Source organism: Triplophysa rosa, linkage group LG23, assembly GCF_024868665.1.
Source record: "Triplophysa rosa linkage group LG23, Trosa_1v2, whole genome shotgun sequence".
Classification (NCBI taxonomy): Eukaryota; Metazoa; Chordata; class Actinopteri; order Cypriniformes; family Nemacheilidae; genus Triplophysa; species Triplophysa rosa.
In genome coordinates, this window is record NC_079912.1 from 12976083 (window position 1) to 13003520 (window position 27438).

Consider the following 27438-nt stretch of genomic DNA (forward strand, 5'->3'; position numbering starts at 1 on the left):
GCATCATAGGTTAAAATCTATTCAGAGCAGATGTGCAAAATGATGATGAGTGGAACAAATGGTGCCAGTCAGCACTGCCGTGAGGTCTGTGTGCAAGCTGTTGTAGTGCTCAATGTAGTGCTGCCACCTAGTGGATAAAACAGCTTGTTCTACAACATAATACTCTCAATAAAGGTGACACGAATATCATAATCTTGTTGAACTCTTTTGACGTAGACTAGTAAGCAACCATGCAGAAGTAAATGTGTTAAATGAGTACGCGTCTCACCTGTTGGGCTGATCAAACTGCACCGAGCCTTTCACTTGTGGACTATTAAACTTGAGTTTGTTGTGAGGTGGTGTAGCAGTAGTTGTGCCATCAGTACAATCAGTAGTGGTTGTTGTAGAAGTTAAGGTCTTTGTAGTGTTTAGGGTGTCGTCTGCTTCTGTGACCCCCCGTATGTCCAAATACTGTCCATTGTCTAAAGGAGTCTTATCACACTGAGGGTCTTCTTTACACGGAGCAGACTTTACTGTGGCTGTGGGATCTGATGAGACGTTCCGCTGAAGAGCCTGGATATCGCTGCCCATCCACACACACATCGATCACATCAATTAATGAATTAACAATAGAATCGTTTCATATCAATTAAACACAGATGTTTACTCTAATTCACTCCTTTGTTTAATAGTAAGTGCATTGCCTAGAAAGTTGTCAAAATTGCTCCAAAGAACTGATGAGTTTGCTATGGGAAAAAAATAAAACTTCCTACAACGCACAGCAAAAACGTGCTGTTTTTTTAGGTTGTCAAAGGACCGGTGGATGTATTATTGCACAAAGAGAGCCTGTATTAAAATTTATAAAAGAGGAAACATTTACGAGATTAAAAACTGCTTTTTATCTTTAAAATGTTTAATAATTGATGTACTGTATGTTGTACAGTTTTGTACCAAGTAAAATATAATCTTGTCGCTGTCAGAATGAGACCTTGTATCACCACTTTTAATGTTTTTATTTTTTTTCATAAATCATTACTGCTGGTCACCCTTCATGTTTGTCTGTGGGTTTATTTAACCCACATTACTTAACAAAACGAAAAGAAATCCAAATCCTTTGTTTCTAAACATTTTAAATACTGAGAAATTGTAAAAAAAAAAAAAAACATGTTAAGGAAATTATTTTTTAACCGCTTTCCTGTGGCTCAGTGGTTAGAGCATGGTGCTAGCAACGCCAAGGTCGTGGGTTCGATCCCAGGGGATTTAGAAACAAATGTATAGTATAATGCAATGTAAGTCACTGGATAAAAGCGTCTGCCAAATGCATAAATGTAAATGTAAGATAAATCAAGGAACTTTTTTTAAGGCTACGGCCAATTTATATCTATAAAAACACTAACATTTTTAAAAATTTTGATTTGTATTTATGTGTACACCACATTGTTAATGTTTGAACTACTCCAAATGATTTTTTTGTATTTAAAAATTTGGCCTGTCAAATATCCTTATACAACATTGACCCACTTATATGCCTCGTTTTAATGTCATTATGTATGTAGATCTGTTAATGTAATCAACGAAATGCAAATGTCATACTATCCCCGGGCGCTGTAGTGATAGCTGCCCACTGCTCCGGGGGTACGTGTGTTCACTACTCTCTGGATGGGTTAAATGCAGAGGTCACATTTCGTTGCCTTGTACTTGTACATGTGCAATGACAATAAATTGAATCCAAATCCAAAATCCAAATCCAAATTTCATGATAGCACCGAATTATTTAGCATGTACAAGATCTCTCAATAAAGCTATCTTGGGAATGAAATGAGACGCATTCAAAGCCACAGACGACGAAGAAGTGGAGATAGTGGACTATACAGAGCTCATCTCTTGCCAGGAGGCGTAAATGCCACGCAGCAAAATGTCAGAGAGCACAAGGTCATAATGAAGCGAGTCTATTGAGCAGAAGAGAAGGGAGGCTTGTTTCTAGAGCTTTCAAAAGTGCAAGAATTCTGCTCATTATCATCCAGTCACTAGCTCTTAACCTTCACCTAACCACCACGCTCTTCTACTCTAACTGCCAGGAGCTCAGATAAATGATGACCCTGCAATCTTTCTGCGGCAAATCACATCTTGATATTTTCCACACAAGAAATATGCTTTACATAAACATGGCCCGACTCTGACAACAGTCATTAATTCTGACAGTAATCATAGGTTACTCTGATTGCTCAGGCTCACGTAGCAGGGTTCTGGAAGTCCAATTTTATTTTGGCCCCTCAGGCGCCAGTCGGTGACTCTTACCTCTGGAGTTTCTTAATCTGTTCAGCCAGACTCTGTTTCTCACTGTTCAGCAAACTGATCTGATATTCCAGCTCCTGAACCACTTCCTGTTGCTGCTGTCGCTGAGAATGACACCAAATATACTGTCAAATTCTGACAAATGGTTAGAAGGACGTAAATGTTGTAACGTAAACTTGAGTGTGAATACCTGAATGATATCAGTTTGCTGTGCAGGTTCCTGGATACAGCAATCTCCAGGCAAATCTCTTGGATCCACACCGACCGCAACATCCACGGTCTCTCGGTGCAACGGCAGGCTGTTTCCAGAGTTCCTATAGAGCTGGAGCAGGTCTGGCGGTTTGGGAATGTTTAGACCCACATCATCCCATAACTCAAAATCCTGCAAAGTGTTAAAATGGAGATATTACATACCTAAAACAGATTAGTGCCATAAAAAGAAATACAAACATCTATAAATAAAAGATTACCTGATCATCATTTTCATCAGAAAATGTGATGGAGGTTAATTTATATTCGTTTTTCAATAAATATTCATTTACTAAAAAGTTTAAGGCTCTCTTTTCAAGAGAGCGGATAGGTTCCTGAAAATAAAGTGAGGAAAACTTTAGTACAAAGTATTTAGTACACGATAATAAAATGAATTGAATATCCAAAGGAAAGGGGGGTAACCTGAATTTCAGGACTTGATTTGTAGTTTTTTCTCTCTTGAGAAGGGATCTCACATTCTGAATAAGAGAGAAAGGAGAATAAGAACCCATAAGATGGTATTTGATGGCAGACATTACAAACTTCCTGTAGGAAAAAAGAAGACTTGTTCATGTTAAGAAGGACTTAAGCGTGTAAAAGTTAAAAGTACGCCACCTGCAGCCTGTGTCAAGTTGGCACGCAGAGCCTGAATGGTCTCCTTGGCTTTCCGTAGTTCAAACTCCAGAACTGGACCAGGGAGAAGTGGGTCACACAAAACAAAAGCGGGAAAACATAGGATGGCCATGAAAAACCAAAATAAAAAAACGACAACTTTTGTAAGAAGCCGAGGCAGAGCCAAAACAGGAACATGCATACTATGGATCTAATGAACACATGCAGCAGAGGTTGCAGGATGAGCTGCCAAATAACGGAAATATTTTCACTTTCATTTTGGTAAAAATTGCTAGCTGTCTGACCAGGGATTTAAAGCAAAGGCTGTTCGTTTGTTTTGAAAATTGATGACAAAGTCAAAAAACGATCATCTTTTTCAGAATTGTTTAACAAAATGTAAAGAATATTCATTAAAAATAGATTTTTCTTAAATAAAACATACACAAAATGTTTTACGTCATGTGCTTGCCTTGCAAAAGGTGAAGGGTGTAATTTCTGCACCACTAGTGTCACCAAATGGAATTACAAAACAATACTCATGTCAAATTCATGTCATTGGTTGAGCTAATGTTGCTGTGTTCGGCTGCTCTTTACACTACTGAGCTATAATCGTAAATAAAACTTCAAAACTACTACTAAAAATGAATAATGATGAATTCTTCTACTGAAAAAAGCTCTCATATAATCATAGACACTTACATTATAAATAACCTTTCTAATACAGAAAAACTGCTATTTATATTTGATCTTCATAATAAAACAGAGCAGTTTGATCAGAAAGGGTTTTGTTAGTTTATGCAAAACCCTGCAGCAATCCTGCTACTGTGGAACGGCTGGGCGAGTACAGTAACAGAAGAACAGAAGTAAACAGAAGCATGGAGAGCACACAACACTTGCATGACTGTGCACTGATGATCAGCAGGTGGGATTCAAGTGGGCTTCCTAATATAACCTCCAGGCACTTTTCACTAATAAGTGGTTTTAAAGCTTTAAAATGCACCCATTACAATTCTTTTATTGAGAGTACTATTAGATATGTTAGATGAGTTATCTAATAATCTAGTATTAAATGTTGTTTGATTTCAATACTACTTGAGCTATTGTAGGAAATGATCAATTAAATATTTTTTTATTAATAAAAAACTTTTCTGTAACAATTTACACAGCTTCAAGCCCCAGACTGTACAGTGAACACTATTCATATCTGCACAGGGCCAGAGAAAGAAAACTCAAAATGAAGGAAGAGAAAAAGAAATGATGACATATGTGGAACACTGAAAGAGAATGCTGAGCTCTAATTGGACAAAGGCACGTACACTGTTGATCAACAGAGCACAGGATGCAAGTTTAACAAATGGAACGATGTAAAAATTAAATAAACAAAACAAAACAAAAAAAGTGGCAAAGGTGCTTGACTGGATGGTTTGTGGTCCAGTATTGGAAAGAGAAATACTGGAATAGAGACCCATCAGACAGCCAGTAAACCCCAGGTCAGACAGCCAGGGCTGTGCTCATTGCTGAAGGGCTCAAGATTTGGGAGGAGACAACCAATTTGGGCTACAAAAGTGACATTTTGTGCAAAGCAAACTGTTTCTGCTGCACGGTTCCTTAGGGCTTATACAGTACTTCCCAATCCCTATTTATAACTATTAATAATAATATTCATAACAAGTGCACAGAACATTTCTATTCACTTAATAAATGTGTGTTTCTAAACGAATAAACTTAGTTACAATAGGCATATAATTCTAACAGGTTTATGTTTACCTAATAATACACTAAAGACCTGTTCGCACCAAGTCTGTTGCAACAAAAACAACAACTCAAGAGTATGCGGCAACAGATTAAGAATGTTCATTTTATTAAAAAAAAAAAAAAAATCTGACTAAGCCCTAGTGTCATATTTCAGACTTGGCATGAAGCAGCTCATACAGCAGCTTTTTTCTTTTTCTAAAAAGTTTTAAGCAAACAATTCGCAATGAATAGGCATTTCACGGTGTGAAAAATCCATATTGCTGAATAATAATGGCTGTATTTATATTTAAGCATGCATGTTTGATATTTACTGTGTAACATTTTGGATGACTTATCTCCTCAACAAGTAACAAAAAATAAAACTTAACTCTGCTAGGTTTTTGTTAGGAAAGGGTAGGCCTGTGAACATTTTATTAGTAGTAACTACATTTCGATCTAAAAATCAATATCTGCCAGGATAAATTACCCTGAAGCCTGGGAAGGACTCAAGATAAAGCAACAAACAGTCAAAGGAATGGAATGGCAACCTCGCCAAGCAATTATTAAAACAGGGAAATGACAAAAGAGCAGAAATCCTAGTTAAGAAAGAGATGAGACCGCAAGTTTGTCATTACCAGTACAGCCCAATTACAAAGAAAAGTTTTGTGTTCATGGCTGTTTGTTTAGCCTCCTGCTTATCTATAAACAAAGCTCATCTATGTGGGCGCTGAGAAGAACGGTCAGTGAACCATGTGCGAATTCACATCAATCATGAATGCCGAGAATCCTGTGTCATATAGGGTAACATAGACCCAATCCTCTCTCGTAAAAGACAGTTTCACAAGCCTCGAAACCACTAATAGTTTCCAGAAAAAGGCTCAATAAAGCCAATTCCTTCTTATTTGGCCTTAAAATATGGCCACATACTGTAAGTGCTGAATTGTGTTCTTGGAAATTCGACGGCTTGGCAAATAAAAAACTGGCTACGGTCAATTGTGGTGTCATTTTGCGATCAGGGCATGCAAGAGGTTTACTAGTAAATGGAGTAAAGATTTCCAGTGTTGAAATGACTGACACGAAGTTGGAATTTAAAACGGCGGGCGTGTCCAAAACCAACCACATGATCTATCACTGATGTTAAGAAAAAGGCACTGATCAGCCAAAAGATTGTTTATGACTTACACTTCAACAACTGACTTTTTATTTTGCAGATGAGCAACTCGATCTATTTTGCTCATGCCCAGATAACATGCATATTTAGTACCAGCAAAACCTTGGGACCTATCCGCTGGTCTAAATAAAAAACTAAACTGATTTAAACCGCATACTCAAAAAACCTTAAGCAAGAACTTATCACTTCAGAATTAACCTGCGGTCTCGTAACTGCTGTTATAGTGGGATTCATCTTACCTGCCACCCTTTCATCTGACTCCCTGTTGCCATCATCTGAATACCGTGCGAAATCCAAGGAGTCCAATGTACTGATGCTGCCAGCACGATCTGAAAACAAACAAAAAACATGACGGTAAATTTAGTGTCTTGTACCCGACTCATACGTTCTTAAAGGGATAGTTCACCCAAAAATGAAAATTCTGTCATCATTTACTCACCCTCTTGTCATTTCAAACCTGTATGACTTTCTTTCTTCTGCAGAACACAAAAGAAAATATTTTGAAGAACGTTGATAACCGAACAGCGGTGGCAGCCATTGACTTCTATTGTATGGACACAAAACCAATGCAAGTGAATGGCTGCCATCGCTCTTCGGTCAACAGCATTTTTCAAAATATCTTCTTTTAAATGAGTAAATGAAGACAGAATTTTCATTTTTGGGTGAACTATCACTTTAACTTCTACCCACAACAAACCAACCCTTTTATTAGATCAGAAAAGTAAATATAATTTACAGAAAGTGGTGACAAATTGATTTGTTTTGGCAAACTAAAGCAGTCAGCACAGACAGAAGAGACTGCTCATGTATCTATCTGTACGTAGGCCAAACCGTTCCAGACACACAGACGATTTTGTCTGTCTGCAGTGGATAAAACGTTTTTTTCCAACATCAAGCTCCAACATTGACCCCACTATCAATGCATGTCAATGATTGTAGTTTATGTGCGTACACCGTCAAAATAAATACTTGGCAACAAATTTTGTAACAGATTACGAACATTCTTAAATGGCTGTTCTCTTGTTTAGCATGCATGATATTGTTGACCAGTCGCCTCTTTTTCTTTCACTCAAGTTGCCTAAATATCATAATGTCTCGAGGATTTGTCACATGACGGCAGTAAAGCTCATGCACTCAGTCCTGTGACTGCAAAGCTGTCAATGTAGAAGAGGGACAATATCACATCTGTCAAGAATACAGAGACCTTTCACCACACTTTAAGAAGAGGTCTCCGGGCCATTGAGACAGAGAGTCGCGACAACGGAAGTTCAACATTTTCGTGTGTCACGTGATTCATGGAGCCTTCAGATAGTTCCAGGATGTTATTTTTCTCTTTAAAAGCTTTATTTCTTTTATTCATTAAATGACTTGAGTCTTTAAATTGGTTAAAAGCTTGTCACAATCGGTCTGTTTAGCCGCAGCTCCATGCGTTACTAGTAACTTCCGGGAACTATTGCGGCCCTCCATGAACCGCCATTGCTGTGAAAAAACTGTTCCATTGGAGTCAACGGCGTTGACGCAACACTCTCTCTCAACAGCTCTGGGAGGTCTGACGGAATTTCACCTCTTAAAATTTAGTTAGTGTGTAGTATAGGTGTTTAAAGTCCCAGTGAACCGGAAGTTGCGATCGTTTTTACTTCTGCATTCTGACACATTTCCGAGTGAAAAGGAATTTAAAGGAGATCATTAGTGGGCGTGGCTTACGTTTTTCACTGCGAATTAATTGGATGTGTAAAAACAGCTGTTGCATTGATTTTGAAATGAAACTGGCAGCAGACTGACAGTTGAAGCGGAGGAGTTAACGGATGCTCCGGACAAGCAGTCTAATTTACGTCATTTGAGATGGATAGTCATATCAGGGCGGAAGTGCATTTTCAGATTTTAACTGAAGATTATGAGGGTACATGAATTTAAAGAAGCAAATGACCCACATTGATAAGCTATTTACTATAAAAGCTGCAATATTTCATGAAAAAATAAGAATTGTCATTTTTTATTTCACTGGGACTTTAAGCATAAACAACATCTGCCAAGTCGCAAGATATTTTCTTTACCAGAAATCACTTTTTTAAAGACTACAATGAACGGCTCGTTGGGACTACGACTAACTTTTTCCTGAGTTAGTGACATCATGAACCCCAAAATTTACATCGACCCTGCCCCCTGGAACACGGATAGGATAATCGGCGGGACATCTCAACACACACTCCAAGCGGTAGACAAATCACAAAAGACAGCTCTGCCTAACCAATCAGAGCGTTTCGGAAAGAGGGACTTCATAGAACCAGGAACTCAACAGCCTGTTTTATGAGAATTGAGATGACGGTGTATAACACAGGTGAAATATGTAATATTTAAAGCATTTTTTTCCAAATCTAAACATGAACAACTTTTGTTTAGAACATCATAAACATAATAAAGGCTTTGAAAAAAAGGCAAAATAGGACCCCTTTAAAATGATCTCAGGTGTTTCTTTTCCTGTCAACATAAACATTTATATGTAATATGCTATATACATTTAACATTTAAATGTAGATGGTGCATGCATGGTCAAATTAAACGCTTGTGGTTGTATCTGCCCATGACAGTCTTGGACAGAGATGTATTGATGAGAGGAACGCTGATTCGTTTGAGAGTCTTTCTCTGGGTGTGACTTGAATGTCAATGCTGATATCTGCTGAATAAATGCCTTGTCAGACTGGTTGACAGGGAGGGGCGGATGATTCTGGGATGGCTATATGTGAGAGCTTGGCTTTAAGGAATGATGTTGAATTGAAGAGCTCTTGAGTGTCAGTTGAGGAAGGTGTGACTAAGCAAAAATTGTGTTTTCTTACTTTGCTCTGTGTTATAGTTCACATAACAAAAACAACAATAGAAACCCAAAGTCATAGAAATAGAGTCACCCAAAATAGCACAAACAGGCATTTCAATAATAAAAAAATGATATTGATAATCAGCTTTATTTTGTCACATCCTTATTTCGTTTGGAATTTACAGAAATTGGAAAATGTGAGAAACTCAACCTCTACTTCCAAAAAGCTATAAATCTGTTAATGAATTTGTTATTTATTAACACTTGGAGAAGGTGTGCTAACCACTTGGCTTCACTTCTGGCATCACTTCCATATTAAGATTAAAAAGACTTGATTTATATTGCAGGAGGGACCAGCAGTGAACACATTTACCATCTCTAGTCAGAATTTGGCTCAAGGGTGTTTTGCTTAAGCAATAAGGCTTCTTGTAGATAGTTTAGCCGCTCAGGAATTTGAGGGAGGGATGGACATCACAGGGGTGAGGGAGGGGTTATTTCCTAATGTTAAAGCGCTTGTTTGTCCCAGTCTAGTATTCTGAAACAAAAAGGAATTCGTACAATGAAGCGACATTTGGCAAACTTATATAATGGCATACGCTGGAGGCAGACAAGCTGTTTGTCAAACAATGGAAGACGAGGTGAGAGTTCAAGAAATCTATTTACAAGGAGTCATTGCAAACATTTTTGCAATTCTAACTGGTGATGGGAGTGGCAAAAAAACCGTACAATTTACCTTTAAGCACAAACTAGAAATTAAAGTGACACTTCAAAGCCATCTGCTTTTGCACAATACTTCTCCTCTAGTTACCCAATGATACATCTATGAAGAATCAACACAACATATTCATAATGCTGCAAGGAGGCTGGGATGTACACTCAATTCTGTGGCGGAACCAGACTTTGATGACTACCCGACAGCTGCTCCACAAAAACCGATCCAATTTAGCACCGCATCACAGTTTTGCAATTCATGCAGCGGAGCATCAAATCCTGCTACATCCCAAACAAACAGAGCCCTTTTCATCTCTGAAACGTTCTGCATTTCAAGCATCTGCTGTCTATAGCGAAAGGGAATATCGGATGGACTGTCTGAGGTGTTGAAAACCTTCATTCGTCTCTTCCTGCATCCTGTTAAAAAGGTTGACGTGACAGAAGTGTGGTTGGAGCCATCTGCTACCTCTCAGCTGGTTGGCAGATCCTCTTCAGGGGGAGGTCTCCAGCTTCATAATACTAATATAATGCAGTGGTTCCTATAAAAACACAGTGTTCTTCAAGCCAGGTCGATGCACAGCCATCAGCAACAATTAGACACGTGTTAGGGAACAATAAGCATGCTGTTCAACGTTTTTTAATGACTTGATGCTAGTATGCGCAGCACAGAGTAAACAACACTTGGTTTTACTGTATGTTCGTTTACAGAGCTTTCTGCTGCTTGCAAACATACTATTTATCATTTATTTTTAAATCTGGAAACATCATATTACCATTCATTTGCCGCTCTGATTCCACTCGCAACGCGCAAAACAATGCAGGCTCACTCTTGCTCAAATCCAAGGTAAATTACCAACGCTATCTTTTCTTACACGTGTTTTAATACATTGTAATCGGCTAAAGCGCATGCGCAGGGTTCGGTGCCCTAGTGCGCACCCGAGTTCGCGTGACAGCTTTTACATTAGCGGCTTTTCATGCAAACCGTGCTCCGTTTCGAACTAAACTGCAAGCGTGAAAGGCACCTGAAAGCCACCTAAGGGGGGCCTCACCCAAAGAGCAGCCTAGGGGCCCCTGACCACCTTAATCCGCCCCTGCATGCAGCCCAGATCTAGTCCTCTATTTAGCATCCCACTTTCCCCTGAGAATGATGTCATTTAGGTCAAAAGGAGCTTGGGTCCAGCACTTAACCGATGAGGTCACCTCCTGTATCTTCCTAGAGATATTCTGGATGACTTCAGTATTAAGAGAATCCTTGACAGAATATAACATGAAAAATACATATTCGACCAGCAGTTGGGTTGTCTGTTGCATGACTTGACCAGTCAGTCTTAAAACATGCCTTTTAATTCAGTTAAACACATTTCTTGGTGGCCATACAAATAGGATTCAGTGTTCAAAAATAGCTATGGAGTACAGAGCGAAACAGAATGCTAGGGTCTCAAGATGTATTTCTCAAAGTGAAACTACGTAACGCTCACAACACACGATGCTGAAAACTACAGAAACAAATGAATGTCCACCATTTAAAAGTCGTGCAAGAACGGAAGCACAGAAGAATATTCAATACATAGACAGGATAAATATCCATCACCTTTTCTTCTACAAAATAATGTTCTTAAAATGTAAAGTATTGTTTAAGACTGTTACAAAAATGCTTTGAAAATTGGTGTTTAAAAATAATATAAAATATAATTTAAAGAAGCAATTTCTCCAAGCAGGTTTTAGCAGGCTGGCAGATGCTGTGAGACTTTTAACACGTTAAATCACAGCATGCTGTCAGCACGGTAACACCGTCTGCACAAATTCACATTCTTAATTAATCACCTTTATTACACCACTGCTAAAAATATTTAAACTGTAGATAAAGTAGAATGAATTAGAAAAATAACGAACGCAACACTCAAAACTGAAGAATTAAAAACAATTTGAAGACATTATCAAACGATGACTATCCTGTCCATCCCTAATATAAGCGAGGAATTTGGAAAGTACACACACTTAATTTCACACCCATCCCATAATGAATGTTTTTTTTTTGCAGTGTGGAATCTTGTGCAATTGCTGTAATTTTACTAATCCCAGCATCTTTGATGTGATGAAGGAAAGATGGGTGTCACAGGCTTAACACTCTTTGCAACAGGAGGCTGATTAGATGGATTAATTTTATGCTATGAATCGTGAACAGGCCTGCATGAAATGTTTTCAGTATGGCCACCCACATATTCAGTCAGCAGCGGGTTGAGAAAATATGCTGCTGATGTGCATTTACGCTGGGCAATCACATACAAATTTCCCACATGGAGAAATGTGGAATAAGATCAGAATTTTTTCATTTTACATGATTACCTAAAGCAGTTCCACGAGCTCCATTAGCTACACAGATTATAAAGAGCCTTGTGAATTTTCCAGCAAATGTAATATTTTGATCTAGGAGCGTGACTAGACTCTGACAAGAACTTAAAGGAATTCATGGCTTTAACCCAATAGCCGGGGCCTAGTCACACTCCTGGTTTGAGCCCCTGAAAAATATCACAAATCACACAAAACACGTGTTGCAAATGATCTACATTGGAAAGAACTTCTCAGTTGTGAATCCACACTTTTAACTACATACATGCACAAACTTTGATTACAAAGAAAAGCAAAACCAAACGTCATGCTTTGAAAGGCAAATAGTAACTTAAAAAGGCAGACAAGGGCGTACAATCAGATAAGAATGCGATTACTATGTCCAGAAGCAAAGGTATAAATGACAGATCATAGAAAGAATTCCTGATTATACCAAACAAACTCCATCCCTCACAGCACACAGTCCGGTTTTACATACCCCTCATGTGAACACCATCTTTTTTCCTCCTCTTTCTATCCTGCACCTGTGCAGCTGGGGTCAGTGGAAACACTTCACAATGGTCATCATCACACAACAAAGACAAAATCCAGCCCTTCATCAAACCCCTCCCATCATGTCTCTGTGTAACATCTTATAATGTCATTACGTGAATCTGAAGTGCAATAAACAGCCGTATGAAACAACAGATCCATTGTCTTATGACGTACAAGACATGGGTTATTACACCTGCACTTTAATAGGACTGCTCACTTTAAGAGGTCTATGTTATCTGATTAAGTTACTTACTAAGTGGACCTCCAGGACCGACTCCTTGATCCTTGCATGCGGGTGGAGTTCCGCTCTGCCTTTCGAAATTGCCTGGATTGGAGAAATAATCCCGCAGCCGAGGCAGCTCCCGTCCAGCCTCCAGGAGCTCGGTGTGCAGCTCCAGGGCCGTGAGGATGTACTGATCCCGGAGCAGCTGCGCTGCGATCGCATCTAACGACACCCGCGTCTCCGCGCCTCCGATACCGGCCACCGCAGCTGCCGACGCGGGTATTCCGTCAACACTCGGGCTGGTTCGGTTGCTGGATAACAAAGCGGCCACCGGTTCGGAGTACGCTGGCGGGGAGAAGGGACCTAGGCTGTGGCCTGGCGCTTCATCGCTCGGGCTGCGCTCGGCGTTAACGCCATCCTGCCTCTGCTCCGCTTCCTCCTCCGAATCACTCACGTTAAACGGGTTGACGTTACCCGCCGCCATTTTTCCGAAAGGTGGTCTGCCACCTGTATGGCTTAATGTAAGCCTCCGTCCTCCTGGACGGATGTAAAGAGCGCTTTATTGCTGCTAAACAACAGAGCTTCGTGAAATATGCTTTGGTTCGTGGGGCCGAATGTCATTTCAGCGCCCCGCCTCCCTGTCTGGACCCGAACGGAAGTAACGTCATGAAGTCCGCCGAAGACGTGAGAAGATCCAATGAGAAGACGCGACACGAGTTTATGTATTTATATGAATAATATAAGGATGTACCGTACATGCTCTTTGAATAAAAAAATGAACCAAAGATTAAAGGGACAATAACTAATACATGCTGGCCTACTGTATAAATTGTCGCTTTTCAATTTATACATGGCGTTAACACAAAACAATCCCACAAACATTTTTTCTTCTATAAAATTACTACCACATGTTTTACAATATTTAAAGTGTTAAAATGTGTTAAAACGTTGTTAGTACGTTATAAAACGTAACTTTAAATGCTGAAAATACTACCTAAAATATGGCATACATTTTTACATGTTGTACCTCTGCAACCTGCTTTTTTATTTGTTTTGTTTTTTGTGCCATCTGCTGATGAATACTAAGCATAACATTTTTTCATGGGCTTTCAGTCTTGCGCACGGTCCTTGTGCAAAGTGTGAGCCGGAAGCCTGGGAAATTAATTCATTCATTCATTCATTGACTTATTCATTCATTCATTCATTCATGAGCCTACTCTTTTGAGCTGTGATAACTTAAGGGCCCAAACATTTCATTTCGCCCCAGTCCACATTCGTATTACTTCGTATTTCCATTCTATTGGCAACCTTATTTTTGAACTTTGTTTTTTAATTGCTTTATTTAGACTTTCATTTTGTGTTTTCATCTGTTTTAAACCATTTATGAATATTAATCAATCATATTCTATAATAGCTGTTGCTTGCATGTAATTAGTTATATAGTATGCCTTTAATGTCCTTGTTGAAAAAACCAGCATATGCAGCGGAAGATATATGGTTACCAGGGTCATTTTGGGTGGGACCTTTATTTTGAAAAAATAAATGATCGTCAGCTGTAAGTACAACTTTTAAATGGCATTAAAGTTCCATTACAGTGAAACATACCATAAAGCTAGCTCGAATTATTGACATATCAAAACCTCTCAAAGCTTCGAGTAAACGTTTCAGATGAAATTCTGGACTGGCAAGATTTTCAGAGCTAAGTTAATGGTTGGTATATGTTATACTGCTACTGTATGTTTGACTAAAAATAGCAGCTGACTCGAAACGTGCCTGTATTGTTTAAAAATGCCATTCCAGGCGGGGAGCCGACTACGTTTTGAAACAGCCATTATGTTAACTGTGGGAGGTTGAGATGCGTGTGTTGTGTTGAGTTGTTGCCTAACAACCCGAGCGCTTGCCAGCGCCTGCAGTCCTCGTTCTCTACATCGCCGCCTCCTTTAAAGTCTTTCTTCATGTCAATGCCCAGCGAGCAGCATATACAGTTCCCTGCCTTGTGTTGTTATAATAATTAAATGTTATCTCCTTATACTTGATTCTTTGTTGTCTAGAGCTTTTCTGGTTCGAGAAAATATGAATGGCAAGATCAGCAACTTTATGGAGGAAAGAAAAGCAACGGTGGAAGAAGCACCTTACATGGAAATGAAGGTAAGCTTCATTTTTCATAGTGTTGCTGCTGTGTTTGACTGTATTGAAACGAAACATGTATATTTATGAGGCTTTTATAGTTCTTTGCCCATGAATATTGTTTTATAGACGCGTGTTAATGACAAAAACCAAGAGAAGGATGACATCAAACCTGCTTACAAAACACAACCTTCACAAGCCAAACAGACCAAAGGCACGTTTGATCCCTTAGTCTTAAAGTATTGTAATAAATAAAATGGTTTGTTTTGTATCATGTCAATGTCATATTATTTGTTTTATGAGGTTGGAGTTTTAATATTGTTTTGTCTTACTGTTTCCAGAGGAGAGTTCTGGTCTCAGTTTACCTTTGGGAGAAGAGTATGAAAAAAAGAAGCAGAAGCTAAAAGAAGAGTTGCGTCTCGATTACCGACGTTTTATGTCTGAGGTTCAGATTCTAAACTAATTGACTCCGATTGAATCGGGATGTAATGTTCATCATAATGTTTACCTGAACATTGCATCTCTTTCCTACAGATGACATGACATCTTTGTGATTTTCCTCACATCATATCTTAACATTTTCTCCTTAGAAAAAGAATCGGAGTATTGCTGATCCACTTCCACAGTCTCACATGCTGTCTCTTCCCATAAGAGAACACAAGTCTGCGAAGGTAACTGCTGTGGTTGTGAATCTGCTGACATGCGCAGCAGAAATTCGTAGCAGATTCTCCATTTACTGCCAAAATAACTTTAAGTTGAATCCGTCTCACTTGATGCAGAGTTGTAGACCCTGCCTCTCTGACGCAGGCTGTGGCAGTCCCTCAAAAATGATTTAAGATTTGTTGCTAACTTGAAGTGGATAATGTATCTAATAGCAACAGGGCTGGCCTGAGAAGAAAAATCGGCCCTCCAACATTTCTGTCTAGGTGGGGTATGGATGGTGGTGCATGGTTAAATCTGTCGACGGGGAGGGGGAGTGGAATGCATACGTGTCTTTTGCATTCGCGTTGCGTGCATTCACATTTATAATACGTCCATCTGAGCGGCCAAAGCGTCCGTTCCGGCCCCAAACGATAACCGGGAAAACGCCCGGAACGCCAGATGGCCAGTCCGCCCCTGAATAGCAACCAATAGATTACTGGACTGCAGATCCTGTTTTGGGATGTATTTGAAATTTTTGATTTGTACAAACATAATAATAATAATAATAATAATCGCTACAATAGAGTTGTTTTTCTACCCAGGAAAAGTTACAAAATGAAAGAAACAAAGAATACAATCTGTTTCTTAGAGGGCATGGAACACAGAGAATAGGGAAACATTCAACTACTCCACACGTGAGAGTCATATTTATTGCTAAACTTAAACATATAACATATATTATTTATTTACAATCTAAACTTATTCAAACTGATTCTGTGATGCATATGTTTATATGTTTCTCTCAGGCCCTAGAGAGAGAATGTTTCGGCTCTGTTACTCCAAAACATACATTTTCTCCAGAGGTACAAGCACAGAGGGGAAGCCTGAGCCCGGAATACGTTGCATCTTTAAGAAGGGATGTTGCCACTATAACCGAGCCTGTTCCTGAAGGACATACAAGACCTCGGAGACACTGGTTGGAAATGACAGATAGCTTGGGACGTCCACACGAGCATTACAGGGATCACACCAGTTCTGAGGAGGAGCAGGTGGAGCTAGAGCTTGTGGAGAAGGAGAGGATGAGAAACGTACATGAAGACACAGATGTAGCCAGGAGAGATGGAAAACCTGACAACAGATCACACAGGTGCCTCTTACAGTTAATGCTACATGTTCATTTTGGTGCCTACAGTTATTGCTTAAATGCTTTAATGTTTATTCTGGTGCCATTTAGAAGTTGATAGATTTATATTTGGAGAAACATTATGATAGTAATATTCTCTTGAGGGACTTCCATCTCAAATTGTAAATACAGCCACAGAAAAAATTAAGAGATCATTGTGGTCATTCCAGTCCTGTTGAATTTCAACAAAATCAAACTCCGGAGTGACATACAATAAAGACAAACAACAGCAACGCGAAAGACTTAACAGCATGACAAGACACATAAACTGTGGTTATCACATAAAAAAACATTTTTGAACTTTTCCTAAATACTTGTACAAATATTACTGTTATATTTCTTAAAAGTGAATATGAACTTGTTTTCTTTGCAGTATTTGAGGTCTGAGAAAATACGGAGCATCTTTTGTTATTTTGACCTGTTTCTCCAGTTTTCATTTTCTTCAAATAAATGCAAATAGAAACAATATTTTGATTTGAATTTTGGTATAAACACAGAATGAAACGAAACCGATAATTTTACCTAAACACATACTGTAAATAAGTACATTTAGAAATAAACAATCAAAAATAAATCAAAATCAAAATAATTTTGAAATCTATTTTTTTCCTGCAGAAAATACAATAAAATACAGATATATTTTTATGTTACTATTTGTCAAATGTTTTGTGCAAGGAACACAATTCTTTATTATGATCATGTTTTATGTTACTGAATTATGTTTTATATTAAAAGTTATTTCAACGGTTTCGTGAGGAAACCCATAGGTAACATGAAATTATCAGTCTCTGTTTCAAACCAATTATGTCTGTGAAAATCATCACCATAGCAACATCCCAAGAAAAAAATAATTGGCAGAAAACAAGGTAGAAAGTAGAATGTTCGTGCAAAATTGTTAATTTATACATTTCCGTGCACTCGTTTAGCACAGATTGACAGAATTAATGGAGATGACTTTGAAGGAGAGAATAGTCAGACCTTAACAACACTTCATCCCAAGCATTTAGATTATTATCTGCAATTACAGTAATTAGGGTTTAAAGGTAATCTTTCTGTAAAAATGGGAAAAAAACTGCAGTGAACCAAGTTGAAGTGGCAATTACCTTAGCAGACGTCTGTTGTTAAGTCAGTTATTTGTGTCTTAAGTCTGCTTGCGCTTTATAAAACTTTAGTCTTTATTTAGATTTCATAGTTTTGGACAGAAACCCCTACTACAGTATCAGTGTTTGTATCATTGAAGAGTTTTAACAGCATTGAGACAAAAAGCGCTGAGTTTTCCAGATCGTCTGGATTTATGGCTCATTCTATCAGTGAGATTGTATTGATCTGTGTTGATGGGCTGTTTCAAAGCATCTAAAGGCTCTGCGGCCAGACTCTCTATGTGATGTGAGTGACGTGGTGATTTAGCCAGGGCTGCGGAGATCAGGGTGTGTTTCGTATAAGACACTGCTTTATTCATTTTTGCTTTCGTGTGACTTTAATGTAGTCTACAGGCACTGACTCCAGCACAGAGCAGATCTGTAAATGAGCAGAACATGAGCATGTTTGCTACAGGACTCAACATTGGTAAGACAAGCAGCGTTTGGTCAAATCAGACTTTAATGTGTGTGTGAAAATGTATTGGGATATCTGAACTGTGATTGGCTGTTTATTCAGGTGCTGCTGAAGGGGGCGAGGCCTCTCGGAGGAGGAAGGAACGGTATAGACAGGACCTTCTGCAGCAAATAGCTGAACAACAAAACAACAAAAGGAGGCGAGAACCATCTTTTTTAAAATACTAGTTGTGGGAATACGAATGAAGACCTGAAATATTAACACGACTGACATGTCTAAATTCAATTGCAGAGAGAAGGAGCTCGAGTTAAGAGTGGCTGCGACGGCTGTTATTGATCCAGAAAAAAAGGTAACGATTTTTACGAAATATTTTTATACCACGGGATTGAAAAGTCATGCATGTGTAATACAGTATTTACAGTAATCTCACCTCGTCTCCCACAGCCAGACCGAATCAAACAGTTTGGTGCCGTGACCCGGGCATACGAGGGCAAAAGAAGGGATGTACCCTACCGGCCAGAGGTGGGTCTGGAGGTCCTCAGGGCTGACTCTGCCAGGCGGCCCAAAGATCAGAGACCTCCACAAGCACCAGAAGAGAGAATACCCCCCGAGAGGCCTCGTGTTGCCTTTCAGTCTCCAGCTTTGGACAACAGCACTGTTTTGAGCCGGCTGGCTAATGCCTCTGGCATGGAGATTGGTGCAGGTCTGGTTAATGGTATGCCCATTAATGAAGACTATCACAGAGGCATCGCAAGCACTATGGGGGACGTGGTTGCACCAAGGTTTGTAAAACTCTGTGTTATACGATTTGTATAGATTAGCATTAGAGTTGCTGGTAAATCTTTTGTGTAATGATCAAAGACGTCTGGGTTCAAATCCCATAATTCTCTATAGTGGTGTACAAATGTTGATTTTTGGGCTTAATGAAGTGTTTGCATTCTGTGATGTCAGAGTTTCAGGTGTGTGGCCTCCAGTGCTTCCCTCCATCTCAGAAACGTATCAGACTCCTTATGATAATGTGTATTATCACTATGGAGCTAGAAATCCTCTAGACCCTCATTTGGCTAACTGTGAGTGTCATTTTATGTCATTTAAAATAATGTCAAATTGTCCGTTACAGATTTAAAGCCGTCACATTATGCAGCAGCTAGATTCTACATGAGCACCCGACTGTTCAGTGTTTGTTACATATTTATGTTGGTCTGTGTGTTAGATGGAGCAGCACTAGGTCACCAAGCAAACATCTCTCCAGAAGCACAATGGCCCATCCTGCAGGCTCCGTCTCTCACACAGTAGGCACCTCCTTTTTTACTGTTGTCTGTGAATGTTTTCATTCATCACTTTTTTCACGTGTGTCCTTCATGATTATTTAATCCAAGCAGTTGCACCTCACAGCATTGAAAGAAGACAACACATTTACTGTCAACAAACTGCTATATGACATTTTTATTATATTTAATTGGATTATTTAAAGACAGAACAACTACATCGCGCTGGAGCTGGGGTGCATGAGTTCCTATTGCAAGTCGTTTTTGCAAATGAACGTTTTGACCAGCAGGGGGGGGCCTAGTTCCACCAATAACAACTGTTACGTTATATTGTTGAATAATTAAGGTTTGCCCCTCTGTAAGTAAAGAAATCAGGCTTCAAGTCAAAATGATCATTTACGAGGTTCACCCATTCCAAAATGAATTTGCCAATGTATAAATTCTTGTGAAAAATTCACAAACAATTTTGAACATTATTCAGCACATTATGAAAAAAATCACTTTGCATAGGATGGTTAGACAATTAACCCAGTGTTGTACATCAAACATTTTGGTTAAATTACCCATGTTTGTGTTTGTCCATATTTGGACAGCATAACTATCCAAATTGGGTCATTTTTAACTCAACATTTTTTTGTGTATAGGATTTAGCTAGTTTAATTAAAAAGAACAGATTTTTTTTCTTGAGGGGTGAACTGTTCCTCTAAAATCATTTTAAACATCGCTCTCTCTCTAACTTCAGGCAGAGCATCCAGGCTGGCGTCACTCCTTCAGGACCAGCATTTCCTGAGAGGTTCCAGCCACACAAGGAAAGAGCTCTTAACTACCAAGAAGCCCTTAAGCAGCAGGTACCCACTGAGACACATGTATACGATTATCAAAATCAACATCCTTGTCTACAGCATTTCCCATCAGAAATGACTCGTTCCTACTAGTAATTCTGCTGCGTGTTCTACTATACTGTTTTCAAACTAAAGTGTAATGACCAGTGTGCAGTGGGACGGAGGATGATATCTTTATACTGTAATGACAGTAGACACAGATGAGTGGCTTAGAAGGGAACAGATTTGATTATCCTCCTTCCCAGGGGAGCTTTGACTCTGACTTGTAGCTTGAGAGATATTTATGTAACTGCCTGGTTGCAAGATCATCGAGTCTGAAATAAGCTGTGCAGTAGTTTGAAAAGCGCAATGCATGGTTTGAATACACACGGAACTGAATTCATGTTGAGTTTAGCAGGAATTTCGACAGGAGTTTAACAGACAGAGATCAGAGTGGAATTCACTGTTTCCCAAGGTAAAGGGAGTTTAGGGTTAGTTTAAGGTGGGAATCTGAAAGTCGTCCTGTTTTAAGAGCATTTTAAAAGTCTGATTACAACATAAGTGTGCTATATTTTTACAAGAACAGTTTTTAATATTTCATGATCCTGGAGCGCAGATTCAAGAACGGCAAGCAAGACGACATCGCGAGAAGCTGGAGAAAGAGCTGTACGAAGCTAAGATTGAAGCAGAGATGAAGGCCTTCGAGCCCTGGGGTAGAGCTGGAGGAGGAGCTCCTCTGAGAGACGATCAAGGAAACCTCATCAGTACTCGATCTGAATTTACACTTTATTCAAATCACTTTACTCACGATTCACACTCTACTGCAAACTGTTTAATTTAATAAAGCCTTAGTGCAGTACTGTAATGATGCAATGAGGGAATTGATATTGAAATACAGTGCGTCTGAAACAAATGTTATATATACTGTATATTGTATATAACGTCTTAAGTGCACTATAAAGTCATACTGATTCTGAAAGTATGTTGTAAATCTAATCGCTGGTGTTGTTTCTGTATTTGCAGGTGATTTGAAACAAATGCATAAGACAAACGTAGAAGCGTATGATTCTGGAGGCAGAGTGACACGCCGTAATACAGCGGCTCCTAGAACAGGGGACCAACCAACAAGTAACCCTGAACACAGAAGTTATATTTAGCTCACTGTAAATTTCATTCAAGTTCACACAAAGATGAAAATTCTGTCTTTATTTACTCACCCTCAAGTTCCAAATCTGTATACATTTCTTTGTTCTGATGAACACAGAGAAAGATATTTGGAAGAATGCTTGTAACCATACAGTTCTTGGCCACCATTGACAACCATAGTAGGAAAAATAGCTTAATACATTTCTTTGTTCTGTTGAAAGCAAAAGAAGATATTTTGAAGAATGTAGGAAAGCAAACCGTTCTGAGGCACTCTTGACTACCATTGGGATTTTTCCTACTATGGTAGTCAATGGTGGCCAAGAACTGTTTGGTTACAAGCATTCTTCCAAATATCTTTCTCTGTGTTGATCATTATACAGATTTGGAACAACTCGAGGGCGAGTAAATGAAGACAGAATTTGTAGTTTTGGGTGAACTGTCCCTTTAAGTTTCACTGATACTGAAACAACGTAAGTGTAAAACATTTCTGTCCACAGACCCCCTTTAGTATTTAAGTATGTAGTAAAGAAATACATTATTCATCATTGAAAAACATAAACAGTTTTAGGGACAGGATTAGGGACGCCAGCCTCAATCATTTTTAGAAGCTAAAAAAGTACTCCGTCTTTGTAGAGCCTACAGGCTTCTCTTCAGTTCAGCCACCACTGCACGCCCGGGGAAACCTTTTCAATGAACCGCCAACCCCCCGGCAGATACACGAGCAGGAAATTTACAAAGAGTATTTAAGACAACAGGTTCGGGCTCACTTGCCTTATTTAATCCAATTTAATCTGTGGTTTATACATTTACTGACTTTATCATGTTTGAAATAAACAGATCGGGGAAAAACGAAAAAAAGAGGCAGAGGAGAGGGAGCGCGACAGGCTTGAGGAAGAGAAGGAAGAGAGACGATTGGCCGAACAACGAGCTCGGATCCAGAGGGAGTATGAGGAAGAGCAGGAGAGGAAACGGCAGAAGGAGAAAGAGGTGAATGGCAGTTTTGCTGTCTGAATCCAGAACATATCCTGATTAAAGATGATCTCTCTATGGTTAAGCGTATGGGTCAAAATTAAAGTCCTGGTTAGATCATGGATGCAAGATAGGTAGAGTGACAGGGAGTGTGTTTCTTTTACAGCAAAATGCCAAAAACGAGGAGTTGATCAGACAGGCCGAAGATCGTCGGGAAGAAGCAGAAAGAAAGCGAAAAGAAGCAGAAGAGCGAGAAAATGAAGCGTTGAGGAAGAGACAAGAGCAAGAACAGCGGACAGTAGTAGAAGAGGTGATGGATAACCATTATGTGGAACTGCGATATCACCCACCAGCATTTACTCTCAAACTAAACGGGCGACTAACTTTGTGTCGATTATTTTGAAACTGAAAAGGTTCACAGGGCACCATCACCACCCCTGCCAGCCTTGCAGAAGAAACTTCGCCAGCAGGTGCCAAGACCTCCATCGGTGGAGAGCCACCGGTCTGCTGAAAGTCTGACTGTGAGTCTCCCTCACACAAACTAAAATCTAATCATTTACTCGTGCTTCTTTTGTGCTTTCATTATATGAATGAAAAAATGCAAAGTAGCATATTGTTTGACGGAGTGTTTTTCATTTCAATCAGGCACGGTCAATGTCAGCACCACATTCTCCTCCAGTGCCCGCTCGCAGGAACGAGATCAGGGCCACAGGTAACTCGTATGCTCTCTCTCTGAGGATTTCAGCTATAACGGTACAAATCTCAACTGTAAACTGTGTTTTAGAAGAAAAGAGGACGGTGATCAGGGAGCTGTCAGCCTTGCACAGGCAGCTGCGGAATGAACAAAGACGGCTGGAGGGTCAGCTAATGCCGCCCACTAGAAATGACAACCCATCTGCAGTTTCCAGCAGGTACGTTTATAAAAAAATGATGTATAATAACAACACATGATCCCAGCTGTGTATTGTCATCTCTTCGATAAGTCATTATGGTTTAATAATTGAGTGTTTGTTATGCACTCATATTGAACAGGCAAAGAGAGCGCCCTACTGAGGATGTGTTTGAGATGGCGAGATTACACAAACAGGTGCCTATCAGAAGACCAGCTTCACACACCACTGCAGCGGTCAACATGCAGAACCTACACGAGTTTAACCGGCTGAAGTATAGAGGTGACAAGCAAGTTTATTAAGATTTGGCAGATCTCACCGAATTAAACTCTGTAATTTCCCACACTCATCATTACTAATAATACGGACAGTAATCCTCTTACAGCTGTGCTCGTATCCTGTAACACGCTGTTTCTTTGTTAGCTTCGGTCTGACATCAGAATCTACCATCTGCTGTCTAAATATCGTTAAAGTCTGACTTTATCACGCTGGCTTACTGAGTTGAGCCTCAGTTTCTTTTAAGCTCTATGTGATCTTTCCTGCTCTCTCACTTTAGTGTAGAGACAGCTGAACAAGATACTGTAATCATCGTAGATGCCATACAGCCGCGGAAAAAATGAAGAGACCGTTTCAAAATTATTTTCAGTTTGTCTGAATTTACTACTTCTAGGTATATATAGGTTATTATATTTCTCCCATATCTGAAATAAAAATAGTGCTTCTATTTGCATTTATTTGCAGAGAAAGGAAAACTGGAGAAGCAGATCAACATAACAGAAAAGATGCTCTGTATTTTTTTAGTCCTCAAATGCTGCAAAGAAAACTACTTCATATTCACTTTTAAGCAATACGACAGTATTTGTATTTAGGAAAGTTCAAAAATATATATTTTTTATGCGATAACCTCCATTATTATCAGTTTTTCACACATTTGCTGTTGGATGACTCCTGAGGTTTGATTTTGTGGAAATTCAACAAACACTGGACTGGAATGGCCACAATACATCTAGAAATGCTGATTTAATGAAAATTTGGAATGGTCTCTTAATTTTTTCCACAGCTGTATATACACCCAAGCAAAAAAAGGCAAGGGATGAAAATCTGTTCTACTGTTTTAAAGCTTAAGTTTTTGGTGAAAAAGAAACTAAAATGAGTTATTGAACAAGTACATAAAAACAGTGTTCAAAACAGTAACCTTTTTTGAATTCACAGCACTAAGCTTAACGATTTATTGATTTATCAGATAAAATGCATCTGCTATGTTCCTAAATGTAAATTCAAATTTCATCTGTTGTGACCTGACACTAATGTAGCTTTAAATGCTAATCTGTTTTTAGTGTAATATCCTTAACCTTCATTAGGAGCACTCTTAACTTTCTCCTCGGCTCTCTCTCCCTCCATCTGGCCACCCCATGGGGTGAGCGATCGTATCAGTCAACACACCCCACAGCAGGAGAGAAATGAGGAAGATTTCTGAAAACCGTGACTCAGCGGCTGGCTCCGTTCCCTTGCTCGCTCTCGCTCTCTCATTGTGTGATCTGTGTGACTGACTCTATGCTTTTATATATGCGTGTGTATCAGACACTACATCACGGGAGAAGGTACGGCAGGTATATCCTGAACCTCCCACCGACGATCACAGTCTAGACATCCAACAGCAGGCTTTGCTACGACAGCAACAACGAACCATCTACAACCTGAGGAGAGCAAGACCTGCTGGTCAGTGTGTGTGATATATTTCAGATAAATGATGCTAAATGGCATCATTGGTTTCTAAGACCTTAGTCACGGGTTACAAACCCTCTATTATAACAGAGCTATTCTCTCTCTCTCTCCTTTACATGCACACACTCACAAACATGCACGTCCATTTATGACCTGTTTGTGCCCTCACTCTTGTATTCCTCCGGGCAGGTTACTTTGACATGGTGTCTTCAGGTCAACAGCATCCTGAGCCGGTGAGTGGATTGCCTAGTGCGCACACATGAGCTGGAAAAGATCACGACTCCATATTTGCGTGACCCATTTTCGTGAGACCTAAAGGGTATCTGGTTATTGACTTGACGTCTTTGTTGATGTGTTTATTCCCCCAGAGGAGAAGCTCGGCAGAGGATGCAGGCAGACACTTGCTATTAAATTCAGAGAGCGCTTTTATCGGTAAGTCCCCCTAAAACCAAAACCAGTTTACTCACCCGTATGAATAAATCTTTTACTTGCGAGTGCAAGTACAGCTGACAGGAAGAGCAGACAGTGCGTGACACGGCAGTCAGACAGCTGCTGTCGGTTCCATCAGCGACTTTCTGCCAAACATCGAGTGGATGACAGCCAGCGTGACAGCTAGGAATGCCAGACAGCAGAGAGCGAGTCTGAAGTTAAGAGAACGCCTGTCCTCAGTGCCACCCCAGAGAGGCTGGCAGGCATCTCTAAATGGTTTAGAGACTGAAGAAAACTCATTTACATGTCAGTTTATTTGTCGAGTTTCAATTTTAAAGCTCTGATTGCTTGAAGCAAACATGCAAGAGCTGGAGAAATAATTCCCAGTGTACATCTCAGGAAAGGGACGTCCGCATACGCTGAAAATACGGAGTATTTGTCTGTTGTAAATAACAACCGTTTGTTTCTTCACAGACCCCAGCAGCGAGTCTTTGTTTTTACAGTCCCGGACGGGTCAGAGAGCTAGAAGAGATTCTGCCCGAATGAGACCAGCAGTTGGGAAGACACACATCAATGATGCAAGTGACTTGTTTGATTAAAAACTTTGGCTTCATTTGAGTTGGGAAAGGTCATTAGCTTTCTTTCAATTCTTAAGAAATAGAATTAATCAATTCAGATTAATTATAATTTACAATGCCATGGTTAATTTGTGGTTACAGTGGTTTTACAACAAATAAAAAATGGTTCATTTTCTTCAAGGATATCTATTAAAGTGCTTTGTTGTCAACATTTTTCAAAAACACGTCACACACTATTATTGGATCATTTGATCTCATCAGTACTTTTCAGTTTAAGATGAAATCTAATATAACCTACATTTTTGCCATCTTTGACTTTGTCGCAATGCATTCTGGGAATGCCTTCACACAGGATACATGCAGAATTTAGGCAGAACAATCAGATTTTTGGAATAACCTTCGTGTCGAGGGGACTGCCGTCGATGCCGTAATAATGATGCTGCATCGGCTCACTGGGTTTTGGATCAAATCTATAGTGTTGAGATTGAAACCATCTGCAAAGAGCCAAGTTAATTTCTCAAGCCTTTAGCTTGAATGCCACAGAGATCAGAATGGAGCTTTGTGCGTGTCTTTAGGACATGAGCCGGTACATTCGACCTGACAGTGGACCTGACAGCCAGTCTGCGCACTCGCTCTCCAGCATGGAAATAGAGAGGCTGAGGGAACGCGTGAAGAACAAGATGACATCGCTGGATGACATGAGAGAACATGACTGGAGATCAGGTCAGGATCTCTGAGAATTCTCATTGACTTGCTAGCGTCCAATACAAAACTTTAATACGACAGACAAATTTAGAATCTAGTTGCCTAATTGTAGTATTCTAGTAACTTTTTGCATGCGCATGTTTGTCTTTTGTGCTTTCAGGGGATGCATCAGCCGACGAAGGGGAGGAGCTATGGTCACAGACTCCTCCTCTTAACAACAGGCGTGTTTCCATAGAAACCATTGGCACAGAGTCCTGGTTACGCCCCAGCTCCTCAGATACACTGAAGAGATTCATTGGAGGTCGCAGGCCATCCAGCCGAACCCATGCAAGTCAGGATTGGGAAGGACCGTCCACCTACCATGGTTAACCTCAATGTGAAGACACTAGAATTGAAAATTCTTATGGACAGTCAACGTTTACATGTTTATTGTCAAATAATTTATTGCTAAAGATGAACATTTATAAATGTTCTATCGGTTTTTTTTTAGGGGGTTGTGGCATTTTACATTGTGAATGAGATCTTGCACTTTTTAGCAGTAAATCTAGTCTATAGTTTTCTAAGTGTTTGAGCATGTGTCAGAGTCAGAGAATGGAGTACGAGTCAAAATACTTGAAGCTTTATAATGCGATCGTGTGTGAAGATGCAGAAATCGCATGGGTCCAGTGATGTGAATTTTATGTATAGGTATATAAGCATATAACTAAAACAATAAACAAGCTTATGTAATTG

At 39.6% G+C, this 27438-nt stretch overlaps 2 protein-coding genes across 13 annotated transcripts in view; one reads left to right on the forward strand and one right to left on the reverse strand.

The window, feature by feature from the left end:
- The window catches only part of relch (RAB11 binding and LisH domain, coiled-coil and HEAT repeat containing), a 33512-nt gene extending 20206 nt beyond the window's left edge, over window positions 1-13306 (reverse strand). For 2 of the 8 annotated variants that reach the window (XR_008961869.1, XM_057323243.1), the window contains exons 1-8: window positions 12700-13306; window positions 6280-6369; window positions 3139-3210; window positions 2947-3002; window positions 2745-2858; window positions 2465-2656; window positions 2278-2378; window positions 269-562 (exon numbers count right to left, since the gene is read on the reverse strand). Coding sequence is in view for 7 of the 8 variants with exons in the window: in XM_057323243.1 (XP_057179226.1) it covers window positions 269-562; window positions 2278-2378; window positions 2465-2656; window positions 2745-2858; window positions 2947-3002; window positions 3139-3210; window positions 6280-6369; window positions 12700-13153 (1373 nt within the window). In the remaining variant the exon portion in view is untranslated. The remainder of the gene's footprint in view (window positions 1-268; window positions 563-2277; window positions 2379-2464; window positions 2657-2744; window positions 2859-2946; window positions 3003-3138; window positions 3211-6279; window positions 6370-12699) is intronic. The other 6 variants (XM_057323244.1, XM_057323238.1, XM_057323240.1 and 3 more) reach the window with 5 other exon arrangements.
- LOC130547356 (centrosome and spindle pole-associated protein 1) lies at window positions 13260-27437 on the forward strand. Of its 5 annotated transcripts, none has more exons than XM_057323250.1 (29): window positions 13260-13353; window positions 14721-14817; window positions 14926-15010; window positions 15138-15241; window positions 15387-15467; window positions 16041-16133; window positions 16245-16585; window positions 18108-18187; window positions 18278-18374; window positions 18467-18524; window positions 18620-18957; window positions 19127-19245; window positions 19389-19467; window positions 20186-20291; window positions 20851-21028; window positions 21288-21392; window positions 22044-22165; window positions 22248-22397; window positions 22546-22689; window positions 22793-22900; window positions 23025-23091; window positions 23164-23290; window positions 23412-23551; window positions 24851-24988; window positions 25184-25227; window positions 25363-25426; window positions 25898-26001; window positions 26577-26724; window positions 26867-27437. In XM_057323250.1, the coding sequence occupies exons 2-29, from the start codon at window positions 14743-14745 to the stop codon at window positions 27073-27075; spliced, it is 3504 nt and encodes a 1167-aa protein (XP_057179233.1). In that variant the 5' UTR covers window positions 13260-13353; window positions 14721-14742; the 3' UTR covers window positions 27076-27437. The 5 variants fall into 5 exon arrangements, with proteins under 5 accessions (XP_057179233.1, XP_057179229.1, XP_057179230.1 ...); XM_057323246.1 differs by having other exon boundaries at window positions 13313-13391; XM_057323247.1 differs by having other exon boundaries at window positions 13313-13391; window positions 23167-23290.
- The last annotated feature ends 1 nt before the right edge of the window (window position 27438 follows it).

Excerpts from the sequence above, each read along its gene's own strand:
- LOC130547356 (XM_057323246.1), top strand. The coding sequence starts at position 13,336 with ATGAAGTCCGCCGAAGACGTGAGAAGATCCAATGAGAAGACGCGACAC. Across the intron at positions 18,375-18,466 it reads CAACAAAACAACAAAAGGAG|AGAGAAGGAGCTCGAGTTAA; the intron begins GCGAGAACCATC and ends ATTCAATTGCAG. Across the intron at positions 23,552-24,850 it reads TAACCGGCTGAAGTATAGAG|ACACTACATCACGGGAGAAG; the intron begins GTGACAAGCAAG and ends CGTGTGTATCAG.